Source organism: Lycium ferocissimum, chromosome 3, assembly GCF_029784015.1.
Source record: "Lycium ferocissimum isolate CSIRO_LF1 chromosome 3, AGI_CSIRO_Lferr_CH_V1, whole genome shotgun sequence".
Classification (NCBI taxonomy): domain Eukaryota; kingdom Viridiplantae; phylum Streptophyta; class Magnoliopsida; order Solanales; family Solanaceae; genus Lycium; species Lycium ferocissimum.
The window spans coordinates 57,211,008-57,227,804 of NC_081344.1; the positions used below are offsets into that span (position 1 = coordinate 57,211,008).

Sequence of the window (16,797 nt, forward strand, 5' to 3'; positions counted from 1 at the left end):
AATTTTTTTATTAGTAATAAATAAATTTGGTTAAAATTGAATGATAATTTGAGGGAGGGAATTTATTTTAAGGGGTCGTTTGGTAGAAGGTATAAGCTGGGATATCGTATTAATTTTTGTACTATGTTTGGTAGAAGGTATAAATTTATCACGGGATAAATTTATCGCTATCTGTAACAATATAAATGCGTTCCAGTATAGTAATATTATATACCTTTTTATCTGCTTATCTTGAATTATTTTATCTCTCAAAGTATATAAAATAGTCCCAAGATATAAAATAAATTAGCCTCGGGATGATAATTTTGGCCATATACCGAACGACCACTAAGTGCGAATAAGTTAGTGGAGGGATGTGCCGCGTAGGACTGGCACGTGTGATATTTATGAAGAGAGAGGGATGGGAAATAGATGCGGGCCGTTCCTTCCACGTACCCTTTCACGTGGCACCCGAAAAGAGGAACCCTCTCAAATCCAACAGAAAATGTAAAGCCTTCGACAAGTTACTCTCCCCTTCTTACTTTCTCTCTTCTCCCTAATTGTTCTCCCTTTACATGCTCTAATTCTATAGTACCATTAAAGATGACTGCATCGCCTGTGGTGGCGATACGTAATTTCAACAACTTGTTCTTTCCTCCATTTCCTTCCTCTTCCACCTTCCTCAGGTAAATTAAATCTTTTGTTTTGTAAAAGAAGAATTGCTGTTTTTAGCAAAAACTCACTTATCTTTTGGTGACAGATTCAACTCTTCGAGTAGTAGAAGAAGACCTCTTGCACAATTCTTCCGAGGGCAGAAAAGTAAGAGTAAGGTAGGAGGATACAAGATTAGAGCTGCCAAGGTCCAGGTACTTACTTCCCATTTCTCTCTTTAATTTACTACCTCTATGCTTCTGCATTCTTCACACCAAGTTCCAAACATTGAACTCCCTCCGTCCCAATTTAAGTGTCTTAGTTTAATTTGGCACGGATTTTAAGAAATAAAGGGTGACTTTTGAGTCTTGTAGTCTTAAATTAAACATGTATAAAGTAGCAAAAAGTTATTCAAATCTTGTGGTCTTAAACTTACCAGGTAAGATGTTTAAATTTTCAACTTACTGTATGTAGAAGGAGGCACTCTTTTTGGACAGACCAAGAAGAAGAGTAAGACACTTAAATTGGGATGGAGACGGAGGGACGGAGACGGAGGGAGTATTAAATTTAAAGGAGATATATGTATAAATTCTAATTTATTATGAAAGCGAAATTCTAATTTATAAATTAAAAGTACATTCTATTCTAATTTATATTAAAAGTAGATAATATAAAAGTACATCAATGTTTGCTACAATTAAAAACTTGAATGACATATTTTCATGAATTTTGTTTCTACTGCTTGGTTGGGTGCTGGAAAATATCCCAAAAAAACATTTACTCACTCTGATTCAATTTCAATTTGTTTGTTTGGTTTTGACTTGGCACAGAGTTAAAGAAAGTAAAGAAGACTTTTGAATCTTGTGGTCTTAAGATATTTAAATGCCCTTTAATTTTGTGGTCTGAAATATGCGATGTGGAAAGTTGAAACTAAAGAGTTGCCAAAAAGGAGGAGAGAGGTAGAGGTGTTCTTTTTGAAATGGAGGGAGTAATAATAATGTTACATATTTGATAGCTTTAATGATTTTATTTTGAGTGTTATAGATTGATAATAATGTCAAAGTGTAGGTTGGAACATCGATACAAAGTTAAGTGCTGAGGTAGTTATGAAGGAAAACGACTTCATCCCAGAGTGAGAAAAGTCATCCTTAGGTGGAAAATGGTTTCCTTAGAAAAGATGTTATAGCAACCAAACACAAGAATGACTTATTTTACGGAAAATATGATTTTGACTTATTCTCCATCATGGGTAATTTTGTGTGCTTATTCGGGTATGCTCTTTTTGGGATCAATGAAATGACTGTTCAATTTTTCCTGTATTGATAGTTATCCTTTGTCCCAATTTATGTAGGCACCATTTGACTACGCACGGAGTTTAAGAAAGGAAGACTTTTGAAATTTATGGTCCAAAACAAGCCTTAGATATTTGTGTGGCTCTAAATTATCTCATAAAGTTAAATTATGTCTAAATATAGAAATGTGACATTCTTTTTGGGAAAGACTAAAAAGGAAAGTGAGACATGAATTGGGATGGAGGGAGTATCAGTATAGCCTAGCGTCTAGTGGGAAGCATTGAAAGGCCAGCAGCTCTTGTACCTTGTTTCATAGTTCAATGTGGATAGTTAAAGATGTCATTTTGTTGAGGAATCACGTTGAACAGTCTCATGGTGGTTGTCCAATAAATCACTATCATGTTTGTGATTTCTTTGAGCTGATTTTGGTCCCTGTGTAGACATGGAAGACGAGATGTCTACTTTTGGCTCTCCAATTTGGACTAATCAATAGCGGATGTATTAACTAGGAAGGCTTATGAGATGAAATGTAAATAGGTTGAAGTTTGTTCAAGGGCCTACGAAGCTGTTGCAAATTCTTTGCTTTGCTGATCATAAAATATCCGAATATGGGATCGTAAGCATGAAATATACATATTCACTGCAGAAATGTATTCCTAGAAAGTTGAAGTATAAGAAAATTAGCACTTATTAGTTAATATCAAAAGGAGGACTTCCTTGAGAAAGATCAATGTATGTGGTATTACTGTCATGACTTCCCTTCCATTTTCCTGCACTCTTGCAGGAGTTAATTTGCTAGAGATGAGCGTTGATTCCTTCAGCTTTCCTTCTAACCCTGTGCACAAAAAATGCCAAAGATTTAACTTTTGTGCACTCCCTTTTTCCAGTGAACAACAACAGCGTTCAGGAAAGTCCTTATTATGTAATTTTCGGGGTGCTGAACTGCCTTGAGACATTTCAATTTGAAAGTCTGATGTGCTCGATAAGTACTGTTTTTTTTTTTTTTTTTTTTCCTTTCTTCATGCCCAAACTACGTGGACATGTTTAATGTTTAAGTAGGGTCACTAAGGTCTATGCCAGGGCTTTGTTTTAGAGAGTGGTACGAGCACTTTAACATTTCATATTCTAAAACATAAGACAGAGAACTAAATCTTTTGTGAGGAGTATGCTTTGCTGCATATCCCAGTACTTGGTGCTAACTGAAATCACAATGCTACCTAGACATACTATTCTCTTTTTTGTCGTGTTCACTTTTTCTGGTAGCATCAACAGTGTGATGTAGGAATTGATGATGGAGCCAATTGATCTGGACAGTTATCTCCTTTTTATAAGGACAACCAATCTGCACCTCAAGTATAATGGTGAAGAGTTTGTCGTTCTCACATTTTCTCCTTCCTATATCTTCAATCTTAGAAGTTAGGACCCGAGGCAGACTATTGACCACCTCCCTCAGACTATCTGGCCACCTCACCCTACAGATTCTTCTTCTTCTTCTTCTTCTTCCACTTCCCCCCTCCCCATTCACAGAAACCCACAAAAGCCCCCCAGGTGTCTCTTTTTCCCTGATTTATCATATAATTAGTAATTCGTTACCTGGTTTATGGGCAATTTGTGGGGTTAAATTTCGATAGAAGTACGTTTTGCATGTAAATTACTATGGTCATTTATCCACTGCACAATATGTTATGCCACAATCGGAAGAAAAATTCTTGTCTCACCTATGATCTTATACAATACAAATGAGATATCCTAACTTATCCTAATTATGTAAACCAAACGACAGCTAATTTTGCTTTCCTTGTCTGGTTCCTTTCTTGGCTGACCTCTGTTCGTGAAAGCGAACAAGATTACTACTGTCCTATGGGTAACTTAAATATTTGATTTCTTCATTTGTGCTCATGATTGTAGGAAGAAGCTACTCAAATGCTGGACGCTTTCTCTCCATTCGAAGTTTCCCCTGGTCTGGCTCATCCACTAGGAGTATCAGAAATTGAAAGTGGAATAAATTTTGCAATTTTTTCTCAGCATGCTTCTGCTGTTACGCTTTGCATAATTCTTCCAAAAAGGTTAGACTGAAATCACACTTGGATGGTATATATTGTTGTCTTCAAGTCTGGTCTTAGTTGCAAATTCTAGCTGTTAAGTTCTTCTATTGCTAATCCTGCCTCTTAAAGTTTGTTTATGTGGAGACATTATATGATTTGCATAATCAGAATGATTTGATATGATTAGGATTTGAATATGTAAATGGGAATTAATTTTGTAATTATATGCTAACCAAAAATGTATACAATGTAATAGCTATAATCCCAACCGAGCTTGAGGGAATAATCGAGCTTTCCATTTCATCTCATTCTTTTCCCAATATTCAATATGGTATTAGACTCATAGAGGAATTCTCATCTCTCTTTCCTTTCCTTCTTACCCCCCAAAGCCTCTGGGTGGAAAAGAGAATCTTCTGTATCTGCCCAGTTTAATTTGGTGGTGTAGGAGTAATTTATGAGTGTCACTTTCTATCCAAAAGAATCACAGGACTCAAACGACCTTAGACCGAGAAGCCCATCGCCAACAGCTTCGCTGTCAGTAGCGATGTGCCGATTTGCCTGAGCTTCGCCCATGTGCAGGGAGGCAGAATTCCGGCATCTCTTCTAGCCGATCTGACATCAATGGAGTTGCTTGACGTCGAATAGCCATCTCCAGTGGTCTCCTTTCTCAATTTCTTTCTGGAACAGATCCAGATCACTAATCCAAGATATACTGAACCTCAATTTTCTGGCAAACCCATTGTTTAGGATGGCGAGAGGCGAGGCGTGGCAATAAGGGCGTGCCTCACGCCTCATGGCGAAGCGTGGCGAGCGGTGTTAGAAGCGAGGCGAGAATTAACACAAAAAATTAAAATATTAAATATGCATATGTAAATACCCAAAAACTAAAAATACTCAACAAAATACTAGCAAATATTTCAATTGAAAAACTAAAAGTAGATAGTTGATACTAAAGTCTAAAAGTCTCCAACTAGATAGTTAATAAGTCATAAGACACACATTCAAAACCAAATTATAACGAAGCAACATCTATTCTTCTTCAAGATCTCCAAATTCTTCAACCGCAAGAGTGTTAGCATTATATTGGCTCTCATCTTCTTCATCAATTAGGGATCGACTTGAACTTGAAGCCACCCCTTTATCATTGTTCATTGAACTTGAACAACTCGTCCTAAGACCATAGATGCACTCCTCAACTCCGCTTGCCGAAGCAACAATACCCCAAGTGAGACCACCATCTTCTGACTCTTCCTTTGCATCCTTTGCGTGCTCTTCGGGTGCTCCAGTTAGCCATTCATTTGCATCCTCAATACCCTCCAACCTACTTGGATCAATGGTGTCACGAGCTTTATAACAACGCTTCAATGTTCTATTGTACTTAATGCACACTAGATCATTGAGATGTTTTATCTCAAGTCTATTCCTTTTCTTGGATTGAATCTGTGCATAAGTTGTAGCGAGTAATTAAAGAATACTAATAAAATAAGGATAATGTAATATAGAATAGAATAAATCTTCTTCTAAGTTCTCGCATATTCATACACACTCCAATTTCTTTCACATCTGGATTGAGCTACAGGTTAAGCTTAGTACTTTGATGGCAAACTTTTTCAAGGCTAGAACATGATTACCATATTGCATCCATCATTCGGCTATAGAAAAAATATTTCAAAAAGTATTAACTATTATGTATAAAGAAATCAAATTAGTTATAAAGACAACTAAAACAACTTACTCGGTGACAAATGGTCTCCAGCTCTAATGGCAGATTCCTAACCAAATGTCCCATCTGCTTGTCTGTACTTACCAAGCTCACTCGACATTTTATCTACCACATTTTGATCAGGGACAACTTCTCAACACATGAAATGTAGTCATCCCACACTTATGCATCCAAAGTTTCAGCAGCTTCATTCTTATAATACAACCCTGGGTTCAGAATGTCTTGTTGCATGCGAAGGTCGATGAAGTTGACCTGGCCATCTTTTATCAATGATCTCAAAAACTGTCATATTGCTCTCATCACTCCCAAAAGATTTTGCAATAGATTCTTTGGCCAGATCCATAGCTTTATAAAGATAGCCCATTGGTGGTTTTTTCACCCCATCCACCAAACAAAGTACGATAATCAAAGGACCACCAACTTTAAGTGCCTTAACAACATCATTCCAAAATGCTGGAGAAACAATATGCCTCGCAACCTCTTTCCCGGTTCCATTCATTTGAAGTGACTAGGCTTCTTAAGTTGTTCTTTTGCATGTAAAAACTATGAAAAGTCAAGAAAGCTGTTGCAAATCTAGTCTTGCCCGGTCTCACCAAATTTCTTTCATTTGTAAACTTCCTCATCAAGTTTAATAGCAATGGCCTCTGACTAATGTAAGCATACATCTTAGTGGCCTTGATAAAAACTATAAAAGAAATACAAAATAGTTAATAAGTATAGATTCTAAAGAAAGTGGATGCTATATTAAACACAAGTACACAATTGTATTAAAGTTACCTGAAGCATACGGGTTCATCTTGAAAATGTCACCAAATATCAAATTGATACAATGGGCAACACATGGAGTCCAAGAAGTATGTGGAAATGTGCCCTTCATCATGTCACCTGCTTTTACATTCTTACTAGCATTATCGGTAATCACTTGTACAACATTATCCTTTCCAATTAACTCAATAGTCTTCTCAAACAAGCTGTACATTTTAGTGGAATCTGTAGAAGAGTTCACTTTGTGTTCTTCAACAATCTTATCCACCTTCTTTCACCTTTTTTTTTTTTTTAGATAAGTAACTCTATACTCAACTTCGTGATAGGTGGGAGGCTTCATTCCAGGGCCATATTCTCCTATGTAGGCAATGACTTTTTTAAAACTTTTGCAATTGACACAATTGAAAGGGAGCCCTGCATTATAGACCCATCTTACAAAAGCACCTACAACACGATCCCTTAAAAGCTTTTTGGTTCTTTCTATACTCGAATTATTACCCGCCCCTTCCTTTGACTTTTGTGAGTAATAAAGATTCAAAGGACCTTTCGTCCCGGTCTTCCTTTTTTGAGTTTTGGAGAGAGGAGGCTCCATTCATCAACTTCATCCATATCATCATCATATGATCAGCCACACATGTATCGAAACTCATTTGAGTTTTTGCCACACTCTTTTGTTCCATGTAAGCTCTTATTTCCGCTATAACCGATCCCGGACATCTTGTACAAAGTTTAGAATCTGTTCAGATACCAAGTAAATGTTGTTTGTGCCAGGTTATTCCACCGTTGCTGCTTTTTTCACAAAAAATACATATAACTTCATGCGGAGTTTGACCTTTTCTACCAAAATTCCAATTTCTGTCTTTGCTCTCGGAACGGGATGATGACATGATTGAAATCTATTTATATAACTATAGAAGGCAAAAACTCATATAACTTAAAAAATAATAACAATACTGAAATGGAAAAAAAGAAATCTTCCGGAATAGGGTCACCGGCCGGTTGCCGGAAAAGTCAGATATGCCTAAAAAAGGCTAATCTGCTGCAGCGGCTGTCGGAAAAGTCAAAGAAAGAAAGAAGAAAGAAAAGAAAGAAGAATTAGAAGAAGAAGAAGGAAAGAAACAGGTAAGGAAAATCCAAGCAGCGGCGGCTAAGGAAGATGGAAATGCATCAGCGGCTGAAGTGAAAGTGAAAGTGAAACCCTAGGTAAAAATTAATCTCTTGCTCTCTTTATTCTGTTTTGTTTTAAGTTACATACTTTTTTTTTTTTGAATTAAAAGGCGTCGCCATGCTTGTCTTTCGCCACAGCTCGGCTTTCTCGTCTCAACCTCGCCTTTCCAAAAAAGCCACGCCTTGGCTATTAATGGCGATGAAGGCTCGCCATGCCTCGCCTCACGCCAAAAGGCATAAGACACTCGCCTTTCTAAACATTGGGCAAATCCCTATCAGGATTCACTTTTCCGGCACTCCAGCATTTGGAATTTCAACCGTCTGACACTTCTGGAATTCACTTTCTAGAATCTAAGATCCGTCTTTTCAGGTAGTCTTCAGGTGATATCAGTGTCTTGGTCTGGATTTTGGGGTTCTACTATTTAATTGTCAGTTTAGAATTATTTGGATACCTCTATGAGACCAAAAGATAGATTTTTTAATACAGGTGGTATTGAACTTTTTTTGCCCTCCATTTCATGTTCTCCCACTATTACTACTATTTGGAGGGTAATAGTAATTACATGTCATAGTCTGCTTCAATTGATCTATGGTTTATAGTTCAAGGATTTGATGATCACCTAGTTAAAAGTGGTAGTGATATTGCTGCTACTGAAAGAACTAAGTGAATAGAATTGACGCACAATTATGTGGTCTTTTGTGGAATTAATCCGAGTCCTATATTACTCATAATTATCTCACTCTTGTAAAACTTAAAGGTTTGGACTAATGCAAAGGCTTTGTATACGAATGATGTACAAAACATATACTAAGTCTTCTCAGATATTTTCCAACTACAGCAAAATAATCAGGATATGGCAAGTTACTTGGGGTAAATCAAATCAGTTGACTCTCTTATGCCACTTTACGCACACTACACGAGCTACAACAAGTGACGTTATTTATCGTTTGGTGTTTAAAGGACTCTGATATGATCTTGGCTCTGTAAGGAATCAAATCTTGGGAGGTCTCACGGTTCCTTCCCTAGAAGACGTCTTGGCACGGTGCTGGTGGATCTCTCCAAATATAGTTGATACTGATGAAGTTGAGATTGGAGAAGCTTGTGCCGTAGCTCTAATTGCTTCACGTTTTTGGAGAAGCTTGCTGTCCGAATTCTTTGTTGATCGTCTAAAGGGCATGGCTGCCATGGTAGTGTGATCCTTTTTTCCTTCCCGTTGGTTAGGAGGGTTTGGTTGGATCTTCCAGTAGGTCTCTTGAGTGTGCGTATTTTTTGTGAATGAGTCTGTCTTTTTATTCAAGATTGGAACATGTTTTATCATAACATTCCTCCGATTTTCGTCCAGAAAAAATTTCCCTCAAAGTGGGCAGTGGTTTCTTCTTTCCAAGAATTTGAGAAAGAAGTTCATCGAATTCATGATCCAATCATGTTAGAAATAGATATAGCCTTTTTTTTTTGCTTTTACATTATCCACAGGACACTCTGATTCATGATTATAGAGCATTGATCTAATTCTTACCACAGAGAAACGTTCTCATTATTGTAAGTTGTCATCTCTCTCCCTGCCTAGCTTTTTTTTACATCTAAACAAGTCTCGCTAATAGCCTCCAAAACATCCCTAGAAGTGGGTAGCAACAATATGGTTTACCTATTGCAGGTTCCATGGAGCTTCGCGCTTTTTCTTCTCTCTGGTTAGGTTCCAAGTTTCCATCCAACATCGATGCCAAACAGATGAATTGTGCCTATTCCAAGTAATTCCTGCCGTTGAGAATTGAAAGAACAATTGAGAGGATTCAGTGCCTTGGTTCATGGTTGTCTCGACTGGAACTTCCTTAACAGAAATATTGGCTTCGGTTGATGTTGCTGGGTGATGTTGCCTAGTTGTTGAGCTGCTTTGATCTGAATCTCAATTCAAGTTCTTAATGAAGTTTTGATGATCGACAAGTAATGTATAATTGACAATCAATGTTCAAGAAGGATGGACAACTATATACAAGAACTAGGTCCTTAGCAGATCTCCAAAAGAAACTGGTAAAGCAGGCAACAAGGATGCAGGATGAACCGGGTCCTTTGCAGAAGAGTTGGAGACTGTTTGGTCCATGCAAGCCAGGTTGTTCCACGCGCAAAGAGGAATCCTTGAAGAATTGGGATTAAGGCTTAATCCAATTCTACAAGGAACACAAGTTCAAGACTTGGAATTATTATCATAATTAAACACATGGAATTAGCCTTGATGTAAGAAAAAGTCGACGCAGTTTGGAAACCAAGTTTGACTTGGTTTAGGTTCTTGAATTTCTTGAACTTATTCTACTAGGATTTGGAGCTACTCTTATATGAAGCATTACATTGATGCGGGGGGGGGGGGGGGGGGGGTTGAGGGCGAGGAAATTACAAGCTAGATAGCAAGGCCACAAGCACAATAGTTTTCTTACAGAAAGGACTGGGCTTCAACATCCCTAAAGACGGCTTGCCACAACCCTAGCTTCAACATCCATCAGGACGGCTTGCCACAAACCTAGCTTCAACATCCATCAGGACGGCTTGCCAAGCTAGTCGAACAGCAAATTTGATCATAGATGTAAAAGTTTTTCTTACGGCTTCAACATCCCTAAGGACGGTTTGCCAAGCTACTCAACTCGGAAAAAACTTTTACACTACTAAATTAAGGACCAGCCTTTCCATACATTTTGAGGAGAACAAGAGAGAAATTTAGAAAGCACTCATTTATTTGATATAGCAAATTTTACAAGATGATTATTTGATGATCCTCCAAGTACTACATAGTCTCCTTTATATAGGAGTTGGAAGACTAGTACAAGGCAAATCTATATACATGGCAAACTTATCATACAAATGGGTCCCTTAAACATGTGGTGGACCCTAATAAAACAAGAAATACATAAGCCTAAGCATGACAAAGCATGTGCAAACACTTGAAAGCATGTGGAAGTAGAAATATATACATGGAAAAGCATGTGACGCCATATGGTAGCATGTGCAAGTGGGGTAGACTTCTGTCTTCTTTTAGATAGCATGTGTAAGCTTGTGGAAAGCATGTGGTGAGCATGTGAAAGTAAGTTAGGAAATATAAAATTATAGGAAGATTTGTCTTGGCATGGGTAGTAAACTTTTGAGGGTAATTTGTTGAGATAAGTAAGGATAAGTGGTGAAAATCTTGCATACGTAATTAAGCATCCTCCCATGTGGCAAGTGTTTGATGGTGGAGATGGTGGGCTTATGTAACCTTCATCTATTCGTCTTTCGGCGTCATGCTTTTTGTCGGAACTTTCTTTGTTTTCTAGGCTTGTTTTCAACGACCTTGTGTAGTAGCATTTTCTGTTGGATGATCCCGCTATATTGTGCTCCATTTTTTGTGAATTCTGAGATGGAATATTTAATCTTATCCTCGTGATAGCCTAATTGACCATCCCTGATGATTTCATACGGTACTTGGTACTCCTTTGCTGTTTGTCAGACTCTTTCCGGTGGGGATGATTATCAGTATAATTCCAACGCGCCCACTCCTTTGGCCATATCTCCTTTGGAATGCACTTATTTTACTGGAAAATAATTCTCTGTGCTTCTCTATATTCATCTTCCAAGGACAAGATAGAGACGAGGAATTTCCACCAGAATGAAATATCGGCTACGCATAGACCTTTCCGTCAATAATCTTCTTGGCCGATGTAACATGAATATTTTTGCTGCATAGGAATCTCAAACATTGGACCCCATACCTTCGTGGTTTAAACCATTGTAGAAATTTCTTGAGAGCAGGTTTAACCTTGTCAAAATTTCGGAACATATCGCACTTGAATTCCATAAAGATGTAATACTAGTGACACAAGTACCAAGAAAACCATAATAGCTCTTGTGGAAAATCATTGGCCAGTGGTATGAATACATGACAGAATGGGTATTCTGGATTGACTCCAAACGACTTAAGGCTGGATCCTCCATATTGCCTTAAAACTTGAAGCTCATAGAAAGTCCTTCCTTCTATAAGGATGGATCGATCAAACGGGTCTACGACCTAGCTGAATAATTCTGGTGGATGATTTGCTATCCTGGATGAACTGGCTCTTGGTGAGCTTCCAAGCATGAAATTTTGGCTAGTTGGCTTTTTTTTTTGCTTGTCCTGTTCTGACAAAAATCTCTTTGAAATTCATCTAGCCTGAATAGGAAATCTGCTAGAATATTATCCTTCCCCTTGAGGTGCTTCACTTGGAATTTGTAAGGGGAGAATCACTGTGCCCATCTGAGAATTTGCGATTTGGAATAATTTTTGGATTTATCTGGATCATATTCGGGAAAGCCTTCATATCATTTCTAGTAGAAATTATGTGTGAATTAAAAAAAAATTGAACTTTTGAATTTCGTTTTTCACTGCAAGAATTTCTTTGAATGTGGAATGATAGTGTTGTTCCGCATCTTTGAACTTTCCACTGGCCATTTTTTCTTCAAAAAGTATTGCGCTCCAATATTGGCATCAGTCTGTAATATTTTCCTTCCGTCTGAGGGGATATGGAGGGCTTTGATTTGTTTGGATATTTCTTTTATTTTTGAACTGCTTCATCTTGTGTCTTCCCCCAAACTTGGGCATGTTTGTAAGTGGAGAAATGTATGTAGAGACATTAGGGATAAAATCTCTAACATAATTAATCACACCTAAAAATTACTGGAGTTGCTTTGTTGTGAAGCTAGTGTCTGAAACCTAGCAAATGTGTGGCCCCGATCTGTATGTTCCATGGACAAAATGCATTCTCAGAAAATCAATTACTTTTTTAACAAGAACCATCTTTTTTTGCTGAGACTATGATTCCATTTTCCCTTATTAGATCATGAAACTGATGGAGCAAGTTGAGGTGTTCTTCCACAGTATCACTAAATAGTAATATGTCATCAATGTAAATTAGTGATGTGTGAAGGATGGGTTGAAATATTTTTATCATGGCCTTTTGGAAAAGAGAGGGTGTAGTTTTTAACCCAACTGGCATGACTGTCCATTGAAATTGGTGATCGGGGATGCAAAAGCCTGTTTTTGCTCTTTCTTCAGGGTGTATTCCCAATTGCCAAAACCTGGATTTAAGGTCAAACTTGGAGAAGTATTTAGCTTTGGCTAAGTGTGAGAAAAAGGTAAGTTTATTTGGGATAGAGAATTTATCATCTTGGGATAGAGTTGTGTGATTAATTATGTTAGAGATTTTATCCCTAATGTCTCTACACACATTTCTCCACTTACAAAAATGCTCAACGTTTGGTGGAAAACACAAGATGAAGCAGTTCAAAAAATAAAAGAAATATCCAAAGAAGTCAAAGCCCTCCATATCCCCTCAGACGGAAGGAAAATATATTACAGACTGATGCCAGCAACGAATGTTGGAGCGCGGTACTTGTTGACGAAAAAAATGGCCAGCGGAAAATTGCGGATATGCCAGTGGAAGGTTCAAAGATGCAGAACAACACTATCATTCCACTTTCAAAGAAATGTTTGAATGAAATTAAAATGTTCAATTTCTTTTTAATTCACCACGGAAATTCTAATAGACACGATATGAAGGCATTCCCGAATATGATCTAGATAAATCCAAAAATTATTCCAAATCCGTAGATTCTATGTATGGGGCGGAGTCTTTGGCGAAGATCTCTCACCAAAAAAAAAGTAGCACAGAATGTTGAGATGGATGTGTGGCCACGCCGTGAGCGACGAGGATTAGGAATGAGGATATTCGGGATAAGGTGGGGGTGGCCTCGGTGGAAGACAAGTTGCGAGAAGCGAGATCGAGATGGTTTGGGCATGTGAAGGAGAGACACGATTTTTGTGAGAGGTTGGCCATGGATGGTTTCGGACGAGGTAGGGGTAGGCCGAAGAAGTATTGGGGGGAGGTAATTAGACACGACATGGCACAAAAAACAGGACAACCTTAGATAGGAGGGGGTTTGGAGGACCCAAAAAGAAGGCTAGTAGATAGTCCAACCCGTTCTTATTAGTAATCGCAGATCGCAATATAATTTCTTATGCTCCATTTATGCTATTATCTACTATTTCCTCGTGCTTTCATTACCCCCGCGGTACTGTGCCGATTGCATTATTTTATTTTATATTATTGCTTTTACATGTCGCTTTGAATTTCTTAGCATTATCGACTTGTTTATGCTTTTATGCTTTTCTTGGCCGAGGGTCTTTCGGAAAACGACCGTCCTACCTTGGTAGGAGTAAGGTCTCACGTACACTCTACCCTCCCGACTTTACGACGTGGGATTATACTGGGTTGTTGTTGTTGTTGTTGTTGTTGATATAGGCACAGTGGTTCTCCCCTTACAAATTCCAAGTGAAGCACCTCAAGGGGAAGGATAATATTCTAGCAAGTTTCCTATCCAGGTTAGATGAATAGAGATTTTTGTCAGAACAGGGCAAGCAAGCAAAAAAAAAAAAACAAAAAAAAAAAAAGCCAACTAGCCAAATTTTCATGCTTGCAAGCTCACTAGGAGCTAGTTTATCCACGATAGCAAATCATCCACCGGAATTATTCGGCCAGGTCGTGGACCCGTTTGATCCATCCATCGGACTTTCTATGAGCTTCAAGTTTTCAGGCAATATGGAGGATCCATCCTTAAGCCTTTTGGAGTCAATCCAGAATACCCATTCTGTCATGTATTCATATAGTAACTGGCCAATGATTTTCTACAAGAGCTATTATGTTTTTTTTGGTACTTGTGTCACCAATATTATATCTTTAGGGAATTCAAGTGCGAGATGTTCTGGGATTTTGACAAGGTTGAACCTGCTCTCAGAAAATTTCTACAATGGTTTAAACCACGAAGGTATTGGATCCAATGTTTTCAAGATTCCTATGCAGCAAAAATATTCATGTTACATCGGCCAGTAAAGATTATTGACAACTAGATATTTCATTCTGGTGGAAATTCCCCATCTCCTTAGAAGATGAATACAGTGAAGCACAGAGAGTTATTTTCCAAAGAAAATAAGTGCATTCCAAAGGAGATATGGCCAAAGGAGTGGGCGTGTTGGAATTACACTGATAATCATCCCCACGGGTAAAGAGTTCGACAGATAGCAAAGGAGTACCAAGTACTGTATGAAATCATCAGGGATGAAGTCACTCAGGCTATTGCAAGGATAAGATTTAATATTTCATCTCATAATTCACAAAAAATGGAGCACAATATAGCGGGATTTTCCAACAGAAAATACTACTAAACAAGGTCGTTGAAAATAAGTCTAGAAAACAAAGAAAGTTCCGAGAAAAAGCATGACGCCGAAAGATGGATAGATGAAGGTTACGCGAGCCTGCCAGCTCCACCATCAAACACTGCCACATGGGAGGATGCTTAATGACGTATGCAAGATTTTCACCACTTATCCCTACTTACCTCAACAAATTACCCACAAAAGTTTACCACCCATGCCAAGACAAATCTTCCTATAATTTTATGTTTCCTACCTTACTTTCACTTGCTTTCCACAAGCTTACACATGCTACCTAAAAGAAGACAAAGGTTTACCTAACTTGCACATGTTACCATATGGCGTCACATGCTGTTCCATGTATATATTTCTACTTCCACATGCTTTCAAGTGTCTGCACATGCTTAGGCTTATGTATTTCTTATTTTATTAGGGTCCTCCACATGTTTAAAGGGATCCATTTGTATGATAATTTTGCCATGTAATGTAGGTTTGTCTTGTACTAGTCTTCCGATTCCTACATAAGGAAGGCTATGTAGTGCTTGGAGGATCATCTTGTAAGCTTTGCTATATCAAATAAATGAGTGATTTCTAAATTTCTCTTTCGAAATGTATGAAAAGGCTGGTCCTTAATTTAGTATCGGATTAAGAAATATTGAGCAAGTTAACTTGCTACAAATACAAAAGTTTTCTGAGTTATATGATCTAAATCTGTAGTAGTGTAAAAGTTTTTCCGAGTTGAGTAGTTTGGCAAGCCGTCCTTAGGGATGTTGAAGCCTGCCCAGTTGTAAGAAAAACTTTTATATCTATAATCAAATTTACTGTTCGACTAGCTTGGCAAGCTGTCCTTATGGATGTTGAAGCCAGGTTTGTGGCAAGCCGTCCTTAGGGATGTTGAAGCCTAGTCCTCTCGGTAAGAAAACTATTGTGCTTGTGGCCTTACTATCTTGCTTGCCATTTCCTCGTCCTCACCCCCGAGAGACTCCAGAGCTAATAGAGATAGATTTATATAGTGTCTTCAGCCTTCAGGCGAGAGAGAATCAGTACAATGGAGAAGAATCCGTTCCTATCAAGATATATTCGTATAATTTTTTGAGTTGTAATAGTTAGATTCTTTTGGTCGACTTCGTAGACTCTAATCTTTTAGATTCATAGAGAATTTGTATTAGCTGTTGTTTTGAGTTTGTAAGGGGCTTCTTAGACTGGGCAGTGTCTTTGAAGAAGTTAGCTACACTTAGTTCCTTAGGTGCAAGAGTTGTAAACTTAAAACTGCTGAGTCATAGTGGAGATTTGGGGAAATCCTATTGGAAATAGGTCGTCGTTTTTTACCTCCCTTGAACAAGGAGATTCCACGTAAAAATTCTTGTGTTGATTTATTATTCCGCAATTTACTTATACTGAAAAACGGGTTCTTCAGTAAATAGGTGGCAACATAATCTATCACTAGTAGATGTTGTTTTAACCAAAAATGCTTTTCTTTTATTCATTTGTAGAGGTTCAAATTTATATTAAAGAGAAAAACAAACGTAGAAATTAATCCCTTAATTCTAGGAGATTTGAGTATCAAGAATGATTTCAGCTTGCTCCTAAGTTCCTAAAATGCTTATAATCGAGCAAACTGATTTTATCAGATCCATTTAGATCTAACAAAATTTAATCTGATCATAGTTGATCATAATGGGATATTCACAAATCAACATTTGTGTATTGTGATTGACCTAATGAACCTACAAGATCTCTGAACTTCCAATCACACGGACCTCATCCTACAACTGATGAAGATGCTAATAACGATGAACAACCATATAAAGAAACTAGGCATGTTAAATGGACAATTTAGGTTGAATTTGGCGGATCAAAATAAGCTGAATTAATAAATGGGTCTTTGCCCAACCCTCCCCAAAAGTTAGCTGAGCAGAGATGGGGTGGGTCAAGTTTTAATATCTTTAATTGTTTTCTTATAATTT

General features: G+C 37.8%; 1 protein-coding gene across 3 annotated transcripts in view; it reads left to right on the forward strand.

Annotated features, from left to right (window-relative positions):
- Nucleotides 1-467: 467 nt before the first annotated feature.
- The window catches only part of LOC132050303 (isoamylase 3, chloroplastic), a 56,706-nt gene continuing 40,376 nt past the window's right edge, over nt 468-16,797 (forward strand). Inside the window, exons 1-3 of one of the 3 annotated variants that reach the window (XM_059441502.1) lie at nt 468-665; nt 740-845; nt 3,831-3,988. In XM_059441502.1, coding sequence (XP_059297485.1) covers nt 583-665; nt 740-845; nt 3,831-3,988 — 347 coding nt within the window. In that variant the 5' untranslated portion in view covers nt 468-582. Of the gene's footprint in view, nt 666-739; nt 846-2,706; nt 3,284-3,830; nt 3,989-16,797 lie in introns of those variants that run through there. The other 2 variants (XM_059441499.1, XM_059441501.1) reach the window with 2 other exon arrangements.